The sequence below is a fragment of the Notamacropus eugenii genome, chromosome 1 (assembly GCF_028372415.1).
Source record: "Notamacropus eugenii isolate mMacEug1 chromosome 1, mMacEug1.pri_v2, whole genome shotgun sequence".
NCBI lineage: Eukaryota > Metazoa > Chordata > Mammalia > Diprotodontia > Macropodidae > Notamacropus > Notamacropus eugenii.
Genome location: NC_092872.1, coordinates 445,386,401 through 445,403,981, shown reverse-complemented (window position 1 = coordinate 445,403,981; position 17,581 = coordinate 445,386,401). Strand labels below are relative to the sequence as shown.

The window sequence follows — 17,581 nt, the reverse complement described above, 5'->3', positions numbered from 1 at the left end:
AAAAAGAAAATTCCAATCATAAGAATTCACAGACTGGCGCCAGAACAAATTGGGGAAAAAACCTGTGCTTCAAATACCAAGACAAATTTGAGGTGGTTAAATTTGATAATTTCAATGACAACAAGTTCTGCAATTGAACAAGAGAAAGGTATAAAGGAAAAGAAATTCAAGTAACACAAGGTTATTCTGTATCTAACCAAAACTGTAGGAGGAAATGTCTTCTGAAGAGGAAAGAAGCTTAGGAATTGATACAAGGTGACATATTCCTACCAACCTGCCTAACCATAAGTGAAAAAGATTAACCTTTAATTTTTAAAAAGATATTCAGAGTATTCCTAGTAAGAAAATCAAGATGTGAATAAATTCTTTATTTTCCAAGCATCCTAGACAGCAGAAATACAAGAAAAGTAAACAAATAGACTATCTGTCTCTGACTATCTCTGATCATGCACAAGACTGTTCTAGACTGGTGTTGACTTTACTGGAAGCCCTAGTCCCTATTTCCTATGTCCTTGGGCTTCTGTCTGATTCTTTCTGCAGTTCTAGAATTGAAGAAGTTTCTTATTGTAATTTTTCAGAGTTCTTGATAAATTTTCCTTCTGGTGGGAAATTAAGGGTTTAATTTCAAAATGAAAATGAATAATAAAAAAAATCGGAGAGTCTAACTAAATGGTCCTCGAAAGTCCTTTACAGCTCTAAATCAGTGATCCAGTGTGCCTTACACATAGCAATGATATTTTTCTTATAGAATCTGGTTGTCTATCTGTTTGAAACCCATCTTGTGGTTGCCATTTTCTCTAGAAGTATCACAAATAATAGCATGAGTTCCTTCCATTCAAGCCAGACTCTACATCATGTTACTAGGACTCTTTTTCTTCTTAGCTGCTATTAACTTCTGTTTGCCTAAGTTAATCATATTGCCAAGATCGATAAGACACTCCATTCAGCATTTACCAACCCCTGGCTGAGACTTAGTCTCTGTCCATGTAGCATTATGTGGCATCATAGATTTAGAAGTAGAATACTAAATTTAGACTCAAAAATCTTGAGCATCCTTTTCCTCATCTGTGAAATGAGTAGATAGAACTAAATGATCTTTGTGGTAACTCCTTTTTCTGTCTATATGCTTGGTCCCTTCTTCTGTCTCAGACTAGATTAATGACTGCTTATCTCTAAGGAGTGTGAGGAGAATACCAGAAAACCATAGAGCATTATAAACTATAGAGCATTGTAGAAATAGGAGCTCTTATTATTACTGTTGATGAAACAGGTAAAGCTGTGACAGAATTTAGCCATGTATTAGGCCCATTAATAAATCAGCAAAAATTTATTAGATGCTTACTAGGTACAAGTAATGCAAAGATAAAAATTAAAAGATCATAAAAGGGCTTATATTATGTGGGAGACAATAAGTATGTATAAGAGCATGGAAAGAGAAAAAATGCAAGGTATTTTAATTCAAGATGATGAATTCACCAAGAAAGAAGAGACGGCCTAAAACACAGCCTCAGGGAACACCCAAAATGAGAGGGTATTATATGAATAATGGGCCAGCAAGGGAAACTAAAGAGTATTCAGACAGGTAAGAGAAGAACAGAAGATAGTAATGGCACAAAAACCCAGAGGGGAACATAGAGTAGACAAGAAGCGTACTCTCCCCAGCTCTGTGGTCAACAGTGTCAAAAACAGTGAAGAGATCAAAAAAGATAAAGCCTGAGAAAAGATCATCATATTTAGCAGTTAAGAGAGCACTGAGGTAACTTTGGAGAGAGTCATTTCAATTGGGTGATGAGATTGGAAACCAGATGGAAGAGGGTTGAGGAGTGAGTAAGAGGACGGAAGTGGAGGAATTGGGTATAGATAGCTTTTTCTATGAGTCTGGTTAAGCAGGGGAGGAGAAATATAGGACAATAGTTTGTGGGGATGGCAAAAACCAGTGGCTTTGGGGGAGGGAAATTGAGTTTTTTGGGTTTTTTTTTTAAGATCAGAAAAACTTAAGCATATTTGAGGGCAATATGGGAGGAACCAATAGACAGGAACCTGAAATCTCATTTCATCTTGGATCTCCTAAGTAGCTCAAGGTCTGTTACTTAATGCACAAGTGACCTTAATTCATTTACGTTCTCTGGCTCTCTGTTTCTTCAGCTGTTTAATGAAGGGATCAAATTCGATGACCCAATAAGAATGTAAGCTCCTTGAGTGCAGGATCTGCTTTTTGCCTTTCTTTTGTATCCCCAGTAAGCGCTTTATAAATGCTTGTTGACTAACTTCAGTTTCTCCTAGCTCTGATATGCTATGTGCTAAGGGTCCTTTGAGTTCTGACATTCTACACTTCTATGATGTAGAATCCAGCCCTTTGGTGATATCTTTGATTTTTCTGAATATCACTAAGAAATTGTCAGTTACCCGGGGGTTTTAATCAAGGCTTTGACCAACTGACTTATGCCTCCCTTTTTTTTACTGACAGGTTTCTTCATTGAAGAGCAGGCTAAAGAAGGTCTCTACCACAACGGGGGATGGTGTTGCCAGAGCCTTCCTAAAGGCACAGGCTGCTTTTTTTGGAAGTTACAGGAATGCATTGAAGATTGAGCCTGTGAGTAGACTCTTGACAAAGTCTATATCCTCACATTCAATCATGGTGTGATAGGGGCCGTGGAAAATTCGCAGAATCCCCTTGACTCTTGAATAAAGATAGAAATTAAGTATGCCATTTTCTGAGCCAAGGAGTCGGGGCTTTCTGTCACATACTTTGGTTCTTTGATGGATATATGATTTCTCTGGTGTGGACCCCTTCCTCTTGTGCTGACTACAACTCTCCCATAACATTTTTCTCCATGTTTTTCTATAAATCCTCCTTCTTAAATACTTCCAATCCATTAAAAAACTCCCTCTCAATTTTTTAGGATCTTCTGGGATTGAGTGGACCTCCATTGTCTCTTTTTTTACCTTCTGTGACCCACTTTTTTACTCCATATTTCTCTGCAAGTTGTCAAGTTGTCAACAGTCATCTTTCTATTTCCCTTTACATCATTTGTAATGTTAATTCTTCCAAGACTGTAGTGTTCCAGTATTCATAGTCATATAGCATCAATAGGAGAATGATGTTGTTTAAGAGAAGGGCTTTTGTGGCATCGAGCCATTTGAGATTGTTGAAAGCTCACTGCATTTTCCCAAATGCAATTCACACTGGCTTCTTTCTCCTATTCAGTTCTGTGCCTGGTTTATTATCCATTCCCATTGCCTATTTAAGATACATATATAAAGTATAAATTGATTGTTTCTTAAATAATTTCCATTCCACCATGTTTATATACTAAATTCCCTCCTTATTTGTGTAGAACACTGTGTTAGGAGCTAAGAAAGATACAAAGATAGATAAAACTAGTACCAATCTATGTACACTAAGCCAGATTCTCCCATTGAAGAAATTGCAATCTAATTTGGGGAGAAATATATGAAACAACTATAATCCATCTTACTTCCTTAGCTGATTTCTGAGAAGATACTATTTTGATTGAAACATTTTAGGTCAGTTAGTTCCACAAAGAGAAATTTTTAGAAATGAATTCAACTAACATCAGTTAAGCACTTATTATATACAAAGCACTATGTTAAGTGCTAGAATTAAAAAGATAGAACATAGCCCTTACTTTCAAGCTGCTTACATTCTAACAAGGGGAAAGGGCAAGAGCGCGCAGAACTATGATATGAAGGAGAGAAAGAATTCTGGTCCAAGTGTTGTGGGAAATTAGAGCACAGAGAGATCACTTTCATTGTTGGGCTTGAAGGCTGCGTAAAAGATGCAGCAGCTAAGGTGAACCTTAAAAGAGGAGAGAATGTGTACATTGATGAAGTTCTGGGAAGGGGGCAGTGATGAGGAAAGAAAAGTGTTGATTTCAAACATGCAGAATTGTGAGAACAAAGAAAAGATGAGAATAGGAAATAGAAAACAATTCAGTTTTAACAGTAATGGAGAAGACATGAGGAAAGTAGTATAAGATGAAGCTAGAAAGGTTGTAATAATATTTTGGAGAATCTTGAATTCCATTATCAAAAAAGTTGTCATGTTTTTTGATAGACAACATAAATGGACATTCCATTTAATTTTGTTATAATGACATAACTGCAAAATCATTTTGATTGGAGGATCCTGATGTAAGCCTGTACAGAGATCACGGCAATGTAACATAATATTGAAGTCACTAAGAAAGGCTCCTCAGAGAACCTTAAAGGATAGGTAGGATTTTAACATTAAGGAATGACAGATGGAGAATTTCAGATGTAGGGGATGGTATGATAAAGGTCTGAAGCTAGGAAAAGACAGTGAGTTGAGGAAACTCTTTTATCAAGTTGGGCAGGAGGCTAGAGTCTGTGAAGGTGAACAAAGTGAGATAATGTTAGAAAGTTAAATTGGAATCACATTGTGGGAGGCCTAGAAGTCAGGCTAGTAGTGATAAAAACTGACATGACTGAGTCACAGATATTTATCAGAGCTGACCTAGGGAAGCTTGTCCCTGAAATGAAACCATTTACATGCATCTAAGTGAAAGAGTGAAAGAGAAACCATGGAGTCTCCGTTGCTGATTGTTCCACCTAGTGGTTAAAAGGTAGACAATGACTAGGCAGACATGATTCAGGAACCATCCTAGTGGCCACTTTGTGTTAGTGGGGATGAAGTGTTTACCCTGGTACATCTGGACTCATAACTAATGAGCAGGCCTGACCTTGCCAGGCAGAGTCTGCCATCGGGGTTTATGAAGTATTTTAATAACATCTCATCATCACAGCTACACAGCATTTAAAACCTTAGGGACCCCTACCAAAGGCAAATAAGAGATCCCTTAAACCAGGACTGAAAGACCCAAGGTTTCCCTCAGGCTTCCACTTTTATAGAGAATTCAGGTTTCAATTTTATCTCCACCTTATTATTGCTTTACCTCCTAGACATTTGCCATCATATCTTCAATCCAATGTCATGGTAGTTTATAGCTGGGAATCATTTAGAGACAAGATTAGTCAGTTCTTTGATAGATGGCTTAGTCCAGTGCCCTCTATTTATAAACAAGGAACTTAAAGGCCAAAGGCATCTCTTTTTGCTCTAAGGTAACTTCGAGCTCAATCATTCTGTGTTCCAATGTGCCTACCAACTCTACCATCTTGTGTCCTTACTTGATTTGTCCTAAAGTCCATTCTTGCCCTATATTTTATTAATCTGTGTTATGAAATCTTTTCTTCTCTTACAGTCAGTAAGTTCTATGAACTTAGAAATGTACAGACATTGTATGAATATGTATTGGCAAAAACAAACAAATGCCATCCTATCCAAAGGCTTGTGTGTTTCTTCAGTCTGGCAGAGGGGAGGGCATTTCCAAATAATGAGTGTGCATTGTCTATTTATGGGTTACTCAGAGGAACATCAGGTGTGAAACCCAGGAAAATATAAGTAGAGCCAACTTCTTTCTTCTCCATACAAATGACAAATCTAAAACCCTCCTGGCAGCCCAATATGGGGTGAAAAAAAAACTCCTTTATCCATGTCAAGCGGTTGCCCAGACTTCCGTTCATTTATTTGGGCCTTTCTTGCTCTCTGACACGCCTCCTGCCTGTTGCCAGGCAACTCTTGGAGTAGCAGCGTGTGCGCAGCTCTGATGGGTGTAAGAGATTAACTAGTTAAGACTGGGGTTTTTTTATGGCTAGAAGGGGCAGGAAGAGACAAATAATTTAATTGTTCATCTGCAAATCATGTCACCTTAACTTTTAAAGACAGAGCTGTAGGTGAGAGGTCTAAACTTTTGGGAGTAGAGGGGGATGGGGGGGGAGAGGGGGAACAATCAGTTTCTTGAGTACTCTAAAATTTTCAAAATTCTTCTAGAGAATAAATGAGTTGAATGCGACACTTTCTGGCTTTGTATTAGTAATTACAGATCACATTTCTGTAACACTTTATCATTTATAAAGCATTTTTCATAACAATGATCTAGTGAGTTAAGCAGTTGAAAATTTTAGTATCACCATTTTACAGGTTCAGAAATTAAGGGTTATAGGAGAGCAAATTATTTGTCCATATAACTTATTATAAGTGAGCCTAGACTTCTGATTCTGTCTAGTGCTCTTTCTGCTACACCATGCTTACCTCATATACCATGATGCCTGTCAGTATCTTGAGATCTAAATGAAACTAAACCATCTTTTTGAAACAAATATCACAGCATAAATGCCTTCAACTGTAATCCTAAGCTCATTTAATCTTAAATTGTAAGAGAATCCATATGGGCCACATAGCAGACGGAGCACTGGACTTTGAATCAGAAACACCTGACTTCAAACTCTACCTTCCACAATTACTAGCTGTGGAACCTTAAAAAGTCACTTAAGGACTCTCCTACTTAATTTACTCATCCATGAAATGCGGTAATAATAGCACCCACCTAAACGTGATTCTTGTGAGGATCGAGTGAGATAATATCCTTAAAGTATCTTGCAAACCTTAAAATGCCATATAAAATTGATGATGAATATGAAAGAGCACAAAAGGTTAGACCTGGAAATGGCTTTAAAAAAGAGATTATTGGAACATAGTACGTTGGCATTTGAATGGAGTTAAGAACGCAGGATATTTGAGGAAAAAATGTAAAGTGAGATGGGACCTTAGGTGACATCTAGTCCAACCCCTATGTGGAGCACAAATCTTCTGTATATTCTCCAGAAAAAAATATCCAGTTTCTGCCTCACCAGCTTCAATAATGGGAAATTCACTTTATAATGTGATATCCTGCTCGCTTCTCTCATTGACTTCACAAACCTTTGCAATCTTGCTTCCAGCTCTATCACTCAAGTAAAATCACTCTTTTCAAGGTTAGAATGATTGTTTAATTGCCAAATCTGATAACCTTTTCTCGTTCCTCATCTGACCACTCTACAGTATTTGACACTATCTAGCACCTTTTCCTTATAGATACACTTTCCTCTGTGTGTTTTTATTGGTTCTCCCATGTCTTTGCATCACTTCTCAGTGTCCTTTGTTGATTCATCCTCCATATTTCACTTCCTAATCGTAGGTGTACCACATGGTCCTTTTCTGAGCTCTTTCTTTACCTACTTTCTTGATGACTTCATCAGGTCTCATAAGTTTAATTATCATCTCTGTGAAAATGATTTCCAGATTTTTACTCTATAGCCCCAGCCTCTCTCCTGATCACTGGTGCTATATCACCAACAACTTATTGGACATTTTTATTTCAATTACCCATAGTTACCTCCAATTCAGCATGTCCAAAGTAAAGCTCATTTTCATTACCCAACACCCTACTCCTCCTAAATGTGCATGTTTTTGTGGAGGGCACCATGATTCTCCCAGTCATCTAGGCTCCCAACCTCAGGGGCCTCCTCTCAATGTCTTGTTCTCCCTTGTTCTGCATATCCATTCAGCTGCCAAATCTTGTCAGTATACCTGCACAACATCTTTCTCATCTGTTCTTTTCTCATTACTGATACAGTTACCACCTTGCCTCAGGCCCTTACTACCTCTTAGCTGGATGATTTCAATAGCCACTTAACTGACCTCCCTGCTCCAACTCTCTCCCCTCTCCAGTAGATCCCCACATCCAAAAAAGCCAAAGTGATTTTCCTAAAGCTCATATTCAAGAATGTCACTTCCTTGATTGATAAACTCCTCCCTGATGCTTCTAGCATCATATATAAATTTCTGTGTTTGTATTTAAAGCCCTTCAGGGTGGAAAGGGAAAGAATAAGTATTTATATGACACCTTCTATGTGCCAGGCAGGCGCTGTAAGTACTTTACAAATATTCTCTCATTTGATCCTCCCAACAACCATATGAGGTAAATGCTGTTATTATCCCCATTTTACAGTTGAAGAAATTGAGACGAACAGAGGTTAAGTGACTTGCCCAAGATCACACAGCTACAAGGCTAGATTATTCAGTCTGAGGCTAGATTGGAATTTAGGTCTTCCTGATTCTAAGCCAAGTATTTTAACCACTGCACCATCTAGCTGCCTCACAACTTGACATCACCCTCTCCTTCTAGCTTTATTATATATTACTTCCATTCATGCAGTCTTTGGTTCAGTCAAACTGACCGTTTTTACACAACGACACTCCACTTGCCGTCTCTCCATTCTGTACCTTGGCATAGGCTTTCCCTTTATGCTTTGAATGTTCTCTGTCCTCAACTCTGCTCCTTAGAATCTCTAGTTTCCTTCAGACTCATGGCACCTTCTACATGGGGCCATTCCCCAGCCTTCTAGCTGTTGGTATCTCCCCTGCAAATTACCTTATATTCATTTTACATGTGCATATGTACACATACATGTGTAATGTGTACATGCACATATATACATTTGTACATGTGTGCATATACACGTTATCTATCTTTGTGGGCTGAGAATGTAAGCCCCTGGAAGGCAGAGGCAGCTTCATTTCTTTCTGTGTATCCCCTGCCATGCTACTGTGCTTGGTACATAGTAAGCACTTACTGATTTAATTGATTGATTTTTAAAGGTCATCTAGCTTCCGCCTGGAAAATTTCAATAAGAAGAAACTTACTTCTTGCATCATATATGCTAGAAGTGCTGCCTGTCTTTGCTAAGGACAGTGCGTGGACAATATTTGCATCTCATTGATTACCGCTTGCTCTCCGTATCTTCTATTCATTAGGACTGTGTACCCGACATGAAGCACAAATTAGGAGAAAGTGACCATTTTAGGAGAAGAGAGCCCTAAAGGGTTTTCTGTCACTCTGAAATTTGGAGATACTTATGTAGTTTTAAGGATATAAACCATAGCTTAAGAATACTTCTAAAGGTTTGTGATTTCATTGTTATAGGTCCTTAATCTAACAAAACAGATTGAAGTGCCTTCACATTGTAGAGATATTTAATAATTTGCTGTGGCAAAAAATAAATAAATCATTTCCTAGTAAATACAATTCTGGATATGAGTTCCTCTGTGTCTTAGTAGGGTACAGGAGATAAACACATAGTCCATGGCCAATTCTTAAAGATTATCTAGCTTGGTGTGACCTATTATATCTTGTATTCTGTTTGACATAACACTGATCATCTGCATGTCACAAGGCAGTTCAGAGGTAAATTGTACTGGAAGATTTTAAGAGGAGAATATCTGAATGAAAGCCAGATATCTAAGTGAAAATAAAATAGTAATTTTCTTACAGTTAAATAAGCTGTCTTTAGTGGTAATGAGCTTCTTATCAAAGGTGGTAATCAAGCTGCAGATAAATAATAGCAAAAGTGTTGGGAGATTCCACTGTAGTTAAAGTGCTTTGAATAGTAGGCTGGACTAGATGATTTCCAGTGTCCTTTCTGCCTCTGAATCTATAATTCTGTGAATCATAATAGAAACTATAACATGCTATAGATATTGAAGGGATATAATATCTTTTAGTTAAACGATTTCAAAGTGGAAATCAAAATGTAATGTCCTATGATAGAGTAGCCTCACATACTTTTCTGGGATCCAGGAACATATATCAGTTTCTATGATGCTTAAAGATTAAAATTGTGAGATTCTTCACACTTGAAAGGCTTCCCCTAGTGTTTTGCCATGCATAGTTTCATGTATTATAAATAAATTTATATTCAGTAGTTTGTTTTCTTCTCCAAAGTTAACTACTGTCTGTAGTGATCCTTAGGAACTAGCATGGGTTCATTAGAGTCAGACCAGACAAAGTCCATTTCTGTTCTTGAACAAATACTAGATGAGTAGATGAAGGAATACTGTAAATATATTAGACCTGGATTTCAACCAGTTATTTGACAAACACTCTCATTTCATATAATTGTAAAGAAGTATAGAAGTTGGTAGGTTTAGACAATTAGGAGAATTAAGAACTAGTTGAACCACCAGACCCAAAGAATACTTAATCATAGCTCAGTGTCAGCTGAAAGAGTTGCAATGCTAAGACTTTGTTCACTGAACCTGTCCTGTTCAAAATTGTTATCAGTGGCTTAACTGAGAGTATAAAAAATGTGGCCATCAAATTTGTGAATGATAACATGGGAATGGATAGCTAATATGTTGGTTCACAGAATTGGGAGCAAAAGCATCTCAGCAGGCTAAGATAATGAAAGTCTAAAAATTTCAAATTTAATAAACATAAATTCTTACATTTGCATTAGAAAAGTCACTTTTTTTGTCTCAGAGGTTCTAGAGGAAATTCATGACCTTTGAACTCCCTAGTCCAAGAGTTCTAATTCTGAGAGTCTTCTAGATCTTATTCAGTTCAAATTGCATTTATTAATTACCTTCTATGTGTAAGGCATTTTGTTCAGTGCTGGAAGTACAAAGACTGTAGTCTACAGAAATTCTAATAATAATGGGAAAATATCCTTTATAATTTTTTACAATTCATAATTTGGGAGCTTTAATATTAGATAGGTGACAGTGACAACAATGACAATAATAACTGATATTTATAAACCACTTGTATTTTCAAAATGCTTTGAAGATTCATTAGAGCCTTACAATAATCCTATGAGGTTGATAGTGGAAGTAGTGAGTGATATATCCATTTTACACATTAGAGAAATAAGACTAAGGAGGTGAAAAAAATCTGCCCAAAGCCACACAGTCTAACCAGTTGAAGAACTAGGCCTGAAATTCAGATATCCTCATTCCAAATCCAGTGCTCTTTGGAGTGGACTTTGAAACTTAGTAGATATGTGATTATGGGTGGGGTACTTTATGATTTTAAATCTCTCTTTCCTCCTCTGTAAAATCTGATGAATAACATTTGTACTTCCTACCCCATAGGATTGTTGTCAAGAAAGCTTTTTGTAAGCCATAAAACACTATTGAAATCTAAAAAGTTATTCTTATGCCTTGTTGTAAGCTTAAAGTCTTTAACTGCTTTCTACAAGAATGATTTCTATAAGGTCCACAATTTACTACACCTTGAGGGTATTTCAACTAAAGAAAAAGAAAATTAAAAAAAACCCAACTCTTAAGCTGTTTCCTTTTAAAACCCAATTTCTCTAATCTGCAGTGTTTCTTGACAAATGCAGGTTGAAGTAGCACCATTTGTAAATATTGTTGCCGGGGGAAACTGTCAAAATTTATTACATTCTTTTCGAAACATTCGTTTAATAGATAATTTTAATTGCCTAATATTTTGTTGTTTAAATATTTGATATTTATAGAGGTAATTGGATGAAAAAGTTAAGTACTTAGAAATTTGTCGCTCAGTATTCTTTCTCCTGGGGTGACACCTAGTGGTTAGCTCACTTTCTAACATTGAGTTTACTTTTGTCTTTTAGAAGATCATAGACTTAAAATATTAGAAAGGAAGAGACATTAGAACACGTAATGTGAGAGCTAAAGAAACTTAGTGAATAAAATGTTAAAACATAGAACATTGTATGTTAACAGTGGAAGGGCCTTAGACTATACAATGTTGGAACTGGAAAGCATCTTATACAATAGAATGTTAAAGCTAGAGGTGGAAAGCGATCTTTGAATTTTTCTAGTCTAAATCCCTCACTTTACAACTGAAACAACTGAGTGCCAAAAAAGCTAAGTGATTCCCTAAGGTCACATAGTTATTGAGTTAGAGATCTCATACTCAGTACCAGTTTTTCTACCTCTCAAACCCAGTATAATTTCCATTTTCATTTATACTACTGGACTTTTTAATTATAGTAACTTTCAGGAAAATTAAAGTACAATAATGTTGGAAAGTACACAGTAGGTCTGGATAGGAGTTCTTCCTAGCTTTAATCACCTAAATATTTGATTTCCTTGACTTTCCCCTTCTCAACCAACAGTTGACAACTGAGTCCTTTTCATTCACCATTTTTATCAGCACAACTAAAGGTAACATTGGTCTGAAGTACTAAAACTTCTTTACAAAGTGTTCTGTGCAAATAGAAACAAAATTACTTGAATTTTTGTGCCTTGTGATTGACTGGGCCTCAAACATTTGACAAAATAGGGAAACGCTATTGAATATTATTTGGTTATTGTAAAATTCAGAGCTTTAAAATGTCTTCCCTGGAACTGAGATAATCAGAAAAGTCAGCAATTCAAGTGGCTGACTGCCTGCTGATTGGCTTCTATGAACAACTTTGAATGTGTTGAAATCTTATTAGCCAAAGTCTTATTATCTTATCAGAGAGCACGTGGATTTTTAATTTGATCAGTCAGAGGTAAAATATAATTCTAATGGTAGCCTAATACCCTTTCTTGCATTTCTTTTAGTCTCTTCCTATAGTAACAGTATGATATAATGGAAAAATGCTGGATTTATATGTCTGAGGCCTAGATTTACATCCCAGCTGGGACCCTTAGTAGCTATGGGTGACAATGGATAATTCAATTCTTCTAGAGAATATGTAGTATGAGGAATATAAAGAGTTCTGAATTTATACTGCTGGATATATAGGATATATATGGGTTCAAATCCAGAGTCTATTTTGACATTTATTAGCAATGTGAATTTGGAAAAGTCATTTAACTTCCCTGGTCCTCATTCTCCTCGTCTATAAAATTAGAAGATTGGACTAAGTGGCCTTTAAGGTTCTCTTATATTTCTGAATCTGTGATCCTATGTTTCTTATCCAAAACTTTGGTTTCCCTGTCTATAAAAATAAAAGTTGGACTTAATGATCTCTAAATTCCTTTTTCAGTTCTAAAAATAATAATCACAAATTAACAAATATATTTTTAGTACTTTAACAATGCATGATTTCATCAATGTACTCTCTTCCCTAACACGTGTTGCAACCCCGCTATATAGAATATATAGAAAAATAGAATATATCCTTTGTAAATTGCTAGGTAAGATCTCATCTTTGTTTTTTCACATTCTGCTTTTTATTCTATTTATCCATATGCCTCTCATCTCCCCCTTCTCATCAGACTTAAAGAACATTTTTCATCTTTTTATACTCAGTATCTAGCACAGTACCTTGTATGTAGTAGGTGCCTAATAAATGTTTATTGAATTGAAAATGTGTAATGAATAACTATGTATTTATTACAAAGTATAATAAGATCATAGACTTTGAGTTAGGAAGCTGAATTCTTAATCTGATATTTACTAGTTCTGTGACACCAAACAAGTTAGTTCTTTTCTCCAGGCCTCAATTTCCTCCTTTGAAAAATGATTGCATTATGTCCCTCTTGGGGCTAATATGAAGAAATGCTGAGATATGATGGTAGTAAAGCCAATTTTACTCGTTAAACATTATAGAAATAATAATTAGGAAAAAATTATGTCTTTAAATGCTTTCATCAACAAAAGAGAGAAAGAACAGATCAAGGAATTTATCTGCAAGTGATTTTTTTAAAAAATTAGAAAAATCCCAGTTTTGAATTTTGAAAATTAAGATGATATTAACAAAAGTTAAAGAAAGACAAAGAACCATTGAATTAAGAAGTAAATCTAGGGGCTATTTAAAAAAATAACTAATAAAGTAAATAAATAGCTAATCTGATTTTTTTAAAGAGAAAGGAAAATCAAATAGTATCAAAAATGAAAAAGGAGAATTTGTAACAATTGAAGATGAAATCAAGAAAATTATAAGAAACTATTTTGCATATGCCAACAAAACTGATTACTTAGCTATAATGGATGTTTATGAAAATAGTAAATACCTAGATTAACAGAAAAACAAATATACAATTTAAATAACCTGTTATCAGAAAAAGAAATTGAATAAGCAGTAAATAAACCTTCTCCCTGCCTCCCCAAAAGGAAACTCAACCCACACTCAGGTAAATTTATAAATGAATTCTATCAAACATTCCAAGAGCAATTAATTCCAATATAAACTGTAAAATTGAGAAAGAAAAAATTTTCCAAACTCTTTCTATGGTACAAATATATGATACCTAAAGCAGAGAGAAAGAAAACCATAGACCAGTATCCCTAATTAACACTCACCCAAAAAAATTTAAATAAAATATTACCTAAGAAGCTACAATAATGTAATAAAAAAAATTATACACTATCATCAATTTGGATTTATGAAAGGTTGGTTCAAAATAAGGATAATTGTAAACACAGTAGACCATATTAAAAACAAAATAATAGAAGCACATGATTATAGCAATAAATACTGGAAGAGCTTTTGACAAAATCCAAAATCTGTTTCTCTTCTAAAACAAACATTCCACAGCATGTAAGTAAATGAACTTTTCCTTAATTATGGTTAGTAATATCTATCTTAGACCAAAAGACAACACTATATGTAATGGAGAAAACGTAAAGGCTTTCCCAGTAAGATAAAGGGTAAAGCAAGAATGTGCATTATCATTACTATTATTTAATATAGTGCTAGAAGTGCTAGCTATAGCAATAAGAAGAAATTGAGGAAATTAGGATAAAAGAATAACTGACTTTTTGCTGATGATATGTCAAACTACAGAACTCAAAAAAAAGTCACTAGAAACAATATCTTCATCAGTGTTTCAGGATTATAAAATAGATCCTCATACGTAATATACAGATTTATGTATATTGCTGAAATGTCCATGTCATTATTGTTATACTCAGGAAGACAATTACGTTCTATACGTGTAAAGACAGAAAATTTGACGTCACAGTAGGTAAAGTTGATGTCTAACCTTGCTGAAACATTTTCTCTTTCAGTTAATCAAGATCTACGTCCTACAAAACTGAAGTCAAATTTACTCAATGGAGGTATATTAGTGTCTTATGAAAGTGCTCAGCTGGAGATTTGTGTGGGGCTTAGAAGTTTTGGTTAGAAATTTGATCTAGGGGGTCATTATTTCCCACAGTTACAATTCATTGGCATTAATAAGTTATTTGTTGGAACCTTTCTTTCTGCCATTTTCCCTACTTAGGCACCATTTTCCTCACTTCTCTTGCTCCCAACTATAAATAAGACTGGGAATGTTGAGGTTATCCTGAGGAAGTTTATTGTTAATTTTAATATTTGTACTCCTTCCTTGAAAGTGAGCAGTTAGCATGAGTTCAGTGAAAATATATAGCATCTGTAGAATAAGGAGGTTGAGCTGTTTTGTCTTTAACTTCCCTTCTAGTTCTGATATTTTATAACCTATAAAATGTAAAATACTATGTAAATGTGTTTAAAGTGACTAATATCATTCATATTTTTTGTTACATTTTCCCTTCTAGCTCGAACATTTTATGTCCAATACACTAACAGTTGATTCTAAGAGATCTAGATCTAACATTCTGTGTATTATGTTTTTCCATTCTATGATCTAAGCTACACATTCCAGATCTAATATTCAGTGATTCTGTGACTTCCTCGAACTTTGAAGGAAGGTACTAGAAACACTAATGCATAGGTAAAATTTTCTCTAGAAATTTAACATAGATGACCCCCTGACATACACATTCACATAAGTGAACTGACCTATACTAGTGGTATACTAAGCTAACAGTTCACCTGCCAGTTAGAGGTCTTTCCCATCTTCCCCATCATATTATATAACCCCCAAGACAGGCACACTGTGTAGCACAAAGAAATCATAAGGTGTCAGATACAAAAAAAAACTCCAAAGCATGTGTCTTTCTGAATTTCCCTTACGTTGCAGAGATGCTGAAGGCAGCTTTTGATGCTGAGAAAACAGCACCCGAGTATAGTGACATATCTTTCTCACTTTTCTCCCCAGTGGAATTGAAGTGCTCCTCTAGAAAACTTAGTTTGGCCAGAGGATAGTGTAGTGTATTTGTATCTTTACATAACCACATTTGAGAGTGCTGACAGGCTTAAAGGGAACATATTACCTGCCTTGAAGTATGTGAAGGGCTGTAATGTAGAAAAGGAATTTGGATTGTTCCACCTGGCCTCAGAGGGCAGACCTAGGACCAGGGGGTGTAAATTAAAAGGAGGCAGATATTAGCTTGATGTAAGGGAGAACTTCCTGACAATCAGAGTTTTCTAACTCTAAAACTGAAACAGTCTTTCTCTGAGATTAGTGAGCTTTCCATCCCTGGTGGTATTCAAACAGAGGAAGGATTTAGAGATTCTAGCTTCAACTAAAGGTTGGAATAGATGAAATTTAAGGTCCTTTCCAACTCTGAAATTTTACATGAAGCATTTAATTAGTTTTATTTTGTAAACTATGTTTCTTTTCAATAGACTGCTGATTATATTAAATTAGGCAGATGTTTTCAGGACAAGAGTTTTTAAACTGTGTGATAGTGATGAGATATTTGTGTCATTCCATACATCAGAAAGTAATGGTAATTATAATATGTGTTAAGTGCCTCCCAAAAGTTGTGTGTTTAGTATAACTGGGGTACGGAGTCTAAACTCAAAGAAATTTCTTTGTAAATCACTTTTGACATTTAGTTTTTAAGTCATTCTATCCAACAGATTTATTGGGTGCCTGCAGTATAGAGAGTACCATGCTGCAGACTTAGGTTGGCGGGAAGAATAGAAAACACATAACCACAGCCTTTGTCCTTACTTAGTTTGTCGTTTAGCAAGGGTGCTAAGATGTGTGCAGAAATAGCTAAGAAAATTGATTCTCTGGCCCTCCTTTTGGTGACTGTTCCACATAACTTGACTTTGGAGTCAGACAACCCAGATTCAAATCCCACCCAACATCTATTGTCTTTGTGACCTTGTAAACTTTGCAACCTTCCCAGACCTAAGTTTCCTTATCTAGAAAAGAATTGTACTAGATGACTTCTAAATTCCTTTCCAGCTCTAATTTTATGATTCTCTGCCCTCTTCTTTCTTCAATCCTCTCATGCCATCTTATGCCTCCATCCTTTTTATTTAAGGATCACTTCATACTTTACTAAGAAAATTGAGGCCAATAATTGTGAGGTCCAATCTCAAAATACCTTGATATGCTCCCTTTTATCCATTTTTGCTACATTCTCTTGCCTCACATATTCAACCCCCCTATTTATGGCCCTGATCCCATCCTCTCCCATCTCTTCCAGCAATTTTCCCACTTAATTATCAGTCCATATTTTCTGATATTTATTTTCTCCATGTTACAGGTTCCTTCCCTAATATTTTACAAACAAGCCTATATCTCCCTGTCCTAAAAGGACTTTCACTTGATTCTGCCATTGTCTCAGGGTAATATCCTGCATCTCTTTTATAACCAGACTTCTAGGAAAAAGTTACCTGTACATACTTCTTCCACTTTCTTTTACTCATGCTTTGCAGTATGGCATCTGACTTGATCACTCAAATGAAATCTCTTAATTAGCAAATCCAATAATTTTTTTCTTAGTATTTATCCTTCTAGACCTTTCTGGTGACTATCCCCTCAACCTGGATAGACTCTGCTGATTCATCAGTCCTGTGCTTCCCTGAACCCATGTTCCCCAAGGTGGGGTATACCCCTTGGGTCAGTGCTGGACCCTCTTCTTTTCAGTCTCTGTACCATATTAGAAGGAACTAGGTAGTACAGTGGATAGAGTGCTATATCTAGAGTCAGGAAGACCTGAGTTCAAATCCTACCTCAGACACTTACTAGCTGTGTAGCACTTGACAAGTCACTTATATTTTGTCTCCCTCGGTTTCTTCAACAGTAAAATAAGGATAATAGTAACACCTCCTTCCCAGGATTGTTTTAAGCATCACA

General features: G+C 35.8%; 1 protein-coding gene across 8 annotated transcripts in view; it reads left to right on the top strand.

Moving 5' to 3' along the window:
* DENND1A (DENN domain containing 1A) overlaps positions 1–17,581 on the top strand; it is a 695,411-nt gene that overhangs the window by 493,118 nt on the left and 184,712 nt on the right. For all 8 annotated transcript variants that reach the window (XM_072631873.1, XM_072631875.1, XM_072631872.1 and 5 more), the window contains one exon: positions 2,468–2,593. In XM_072631873.1, coding sequence (XP_072487974.1) covers positions 2,468–2,593 — 126 coding nt within the window. The remainder of the gene's footprint in view (positions 1–2,467; positions 2,594–17,581) is intronic.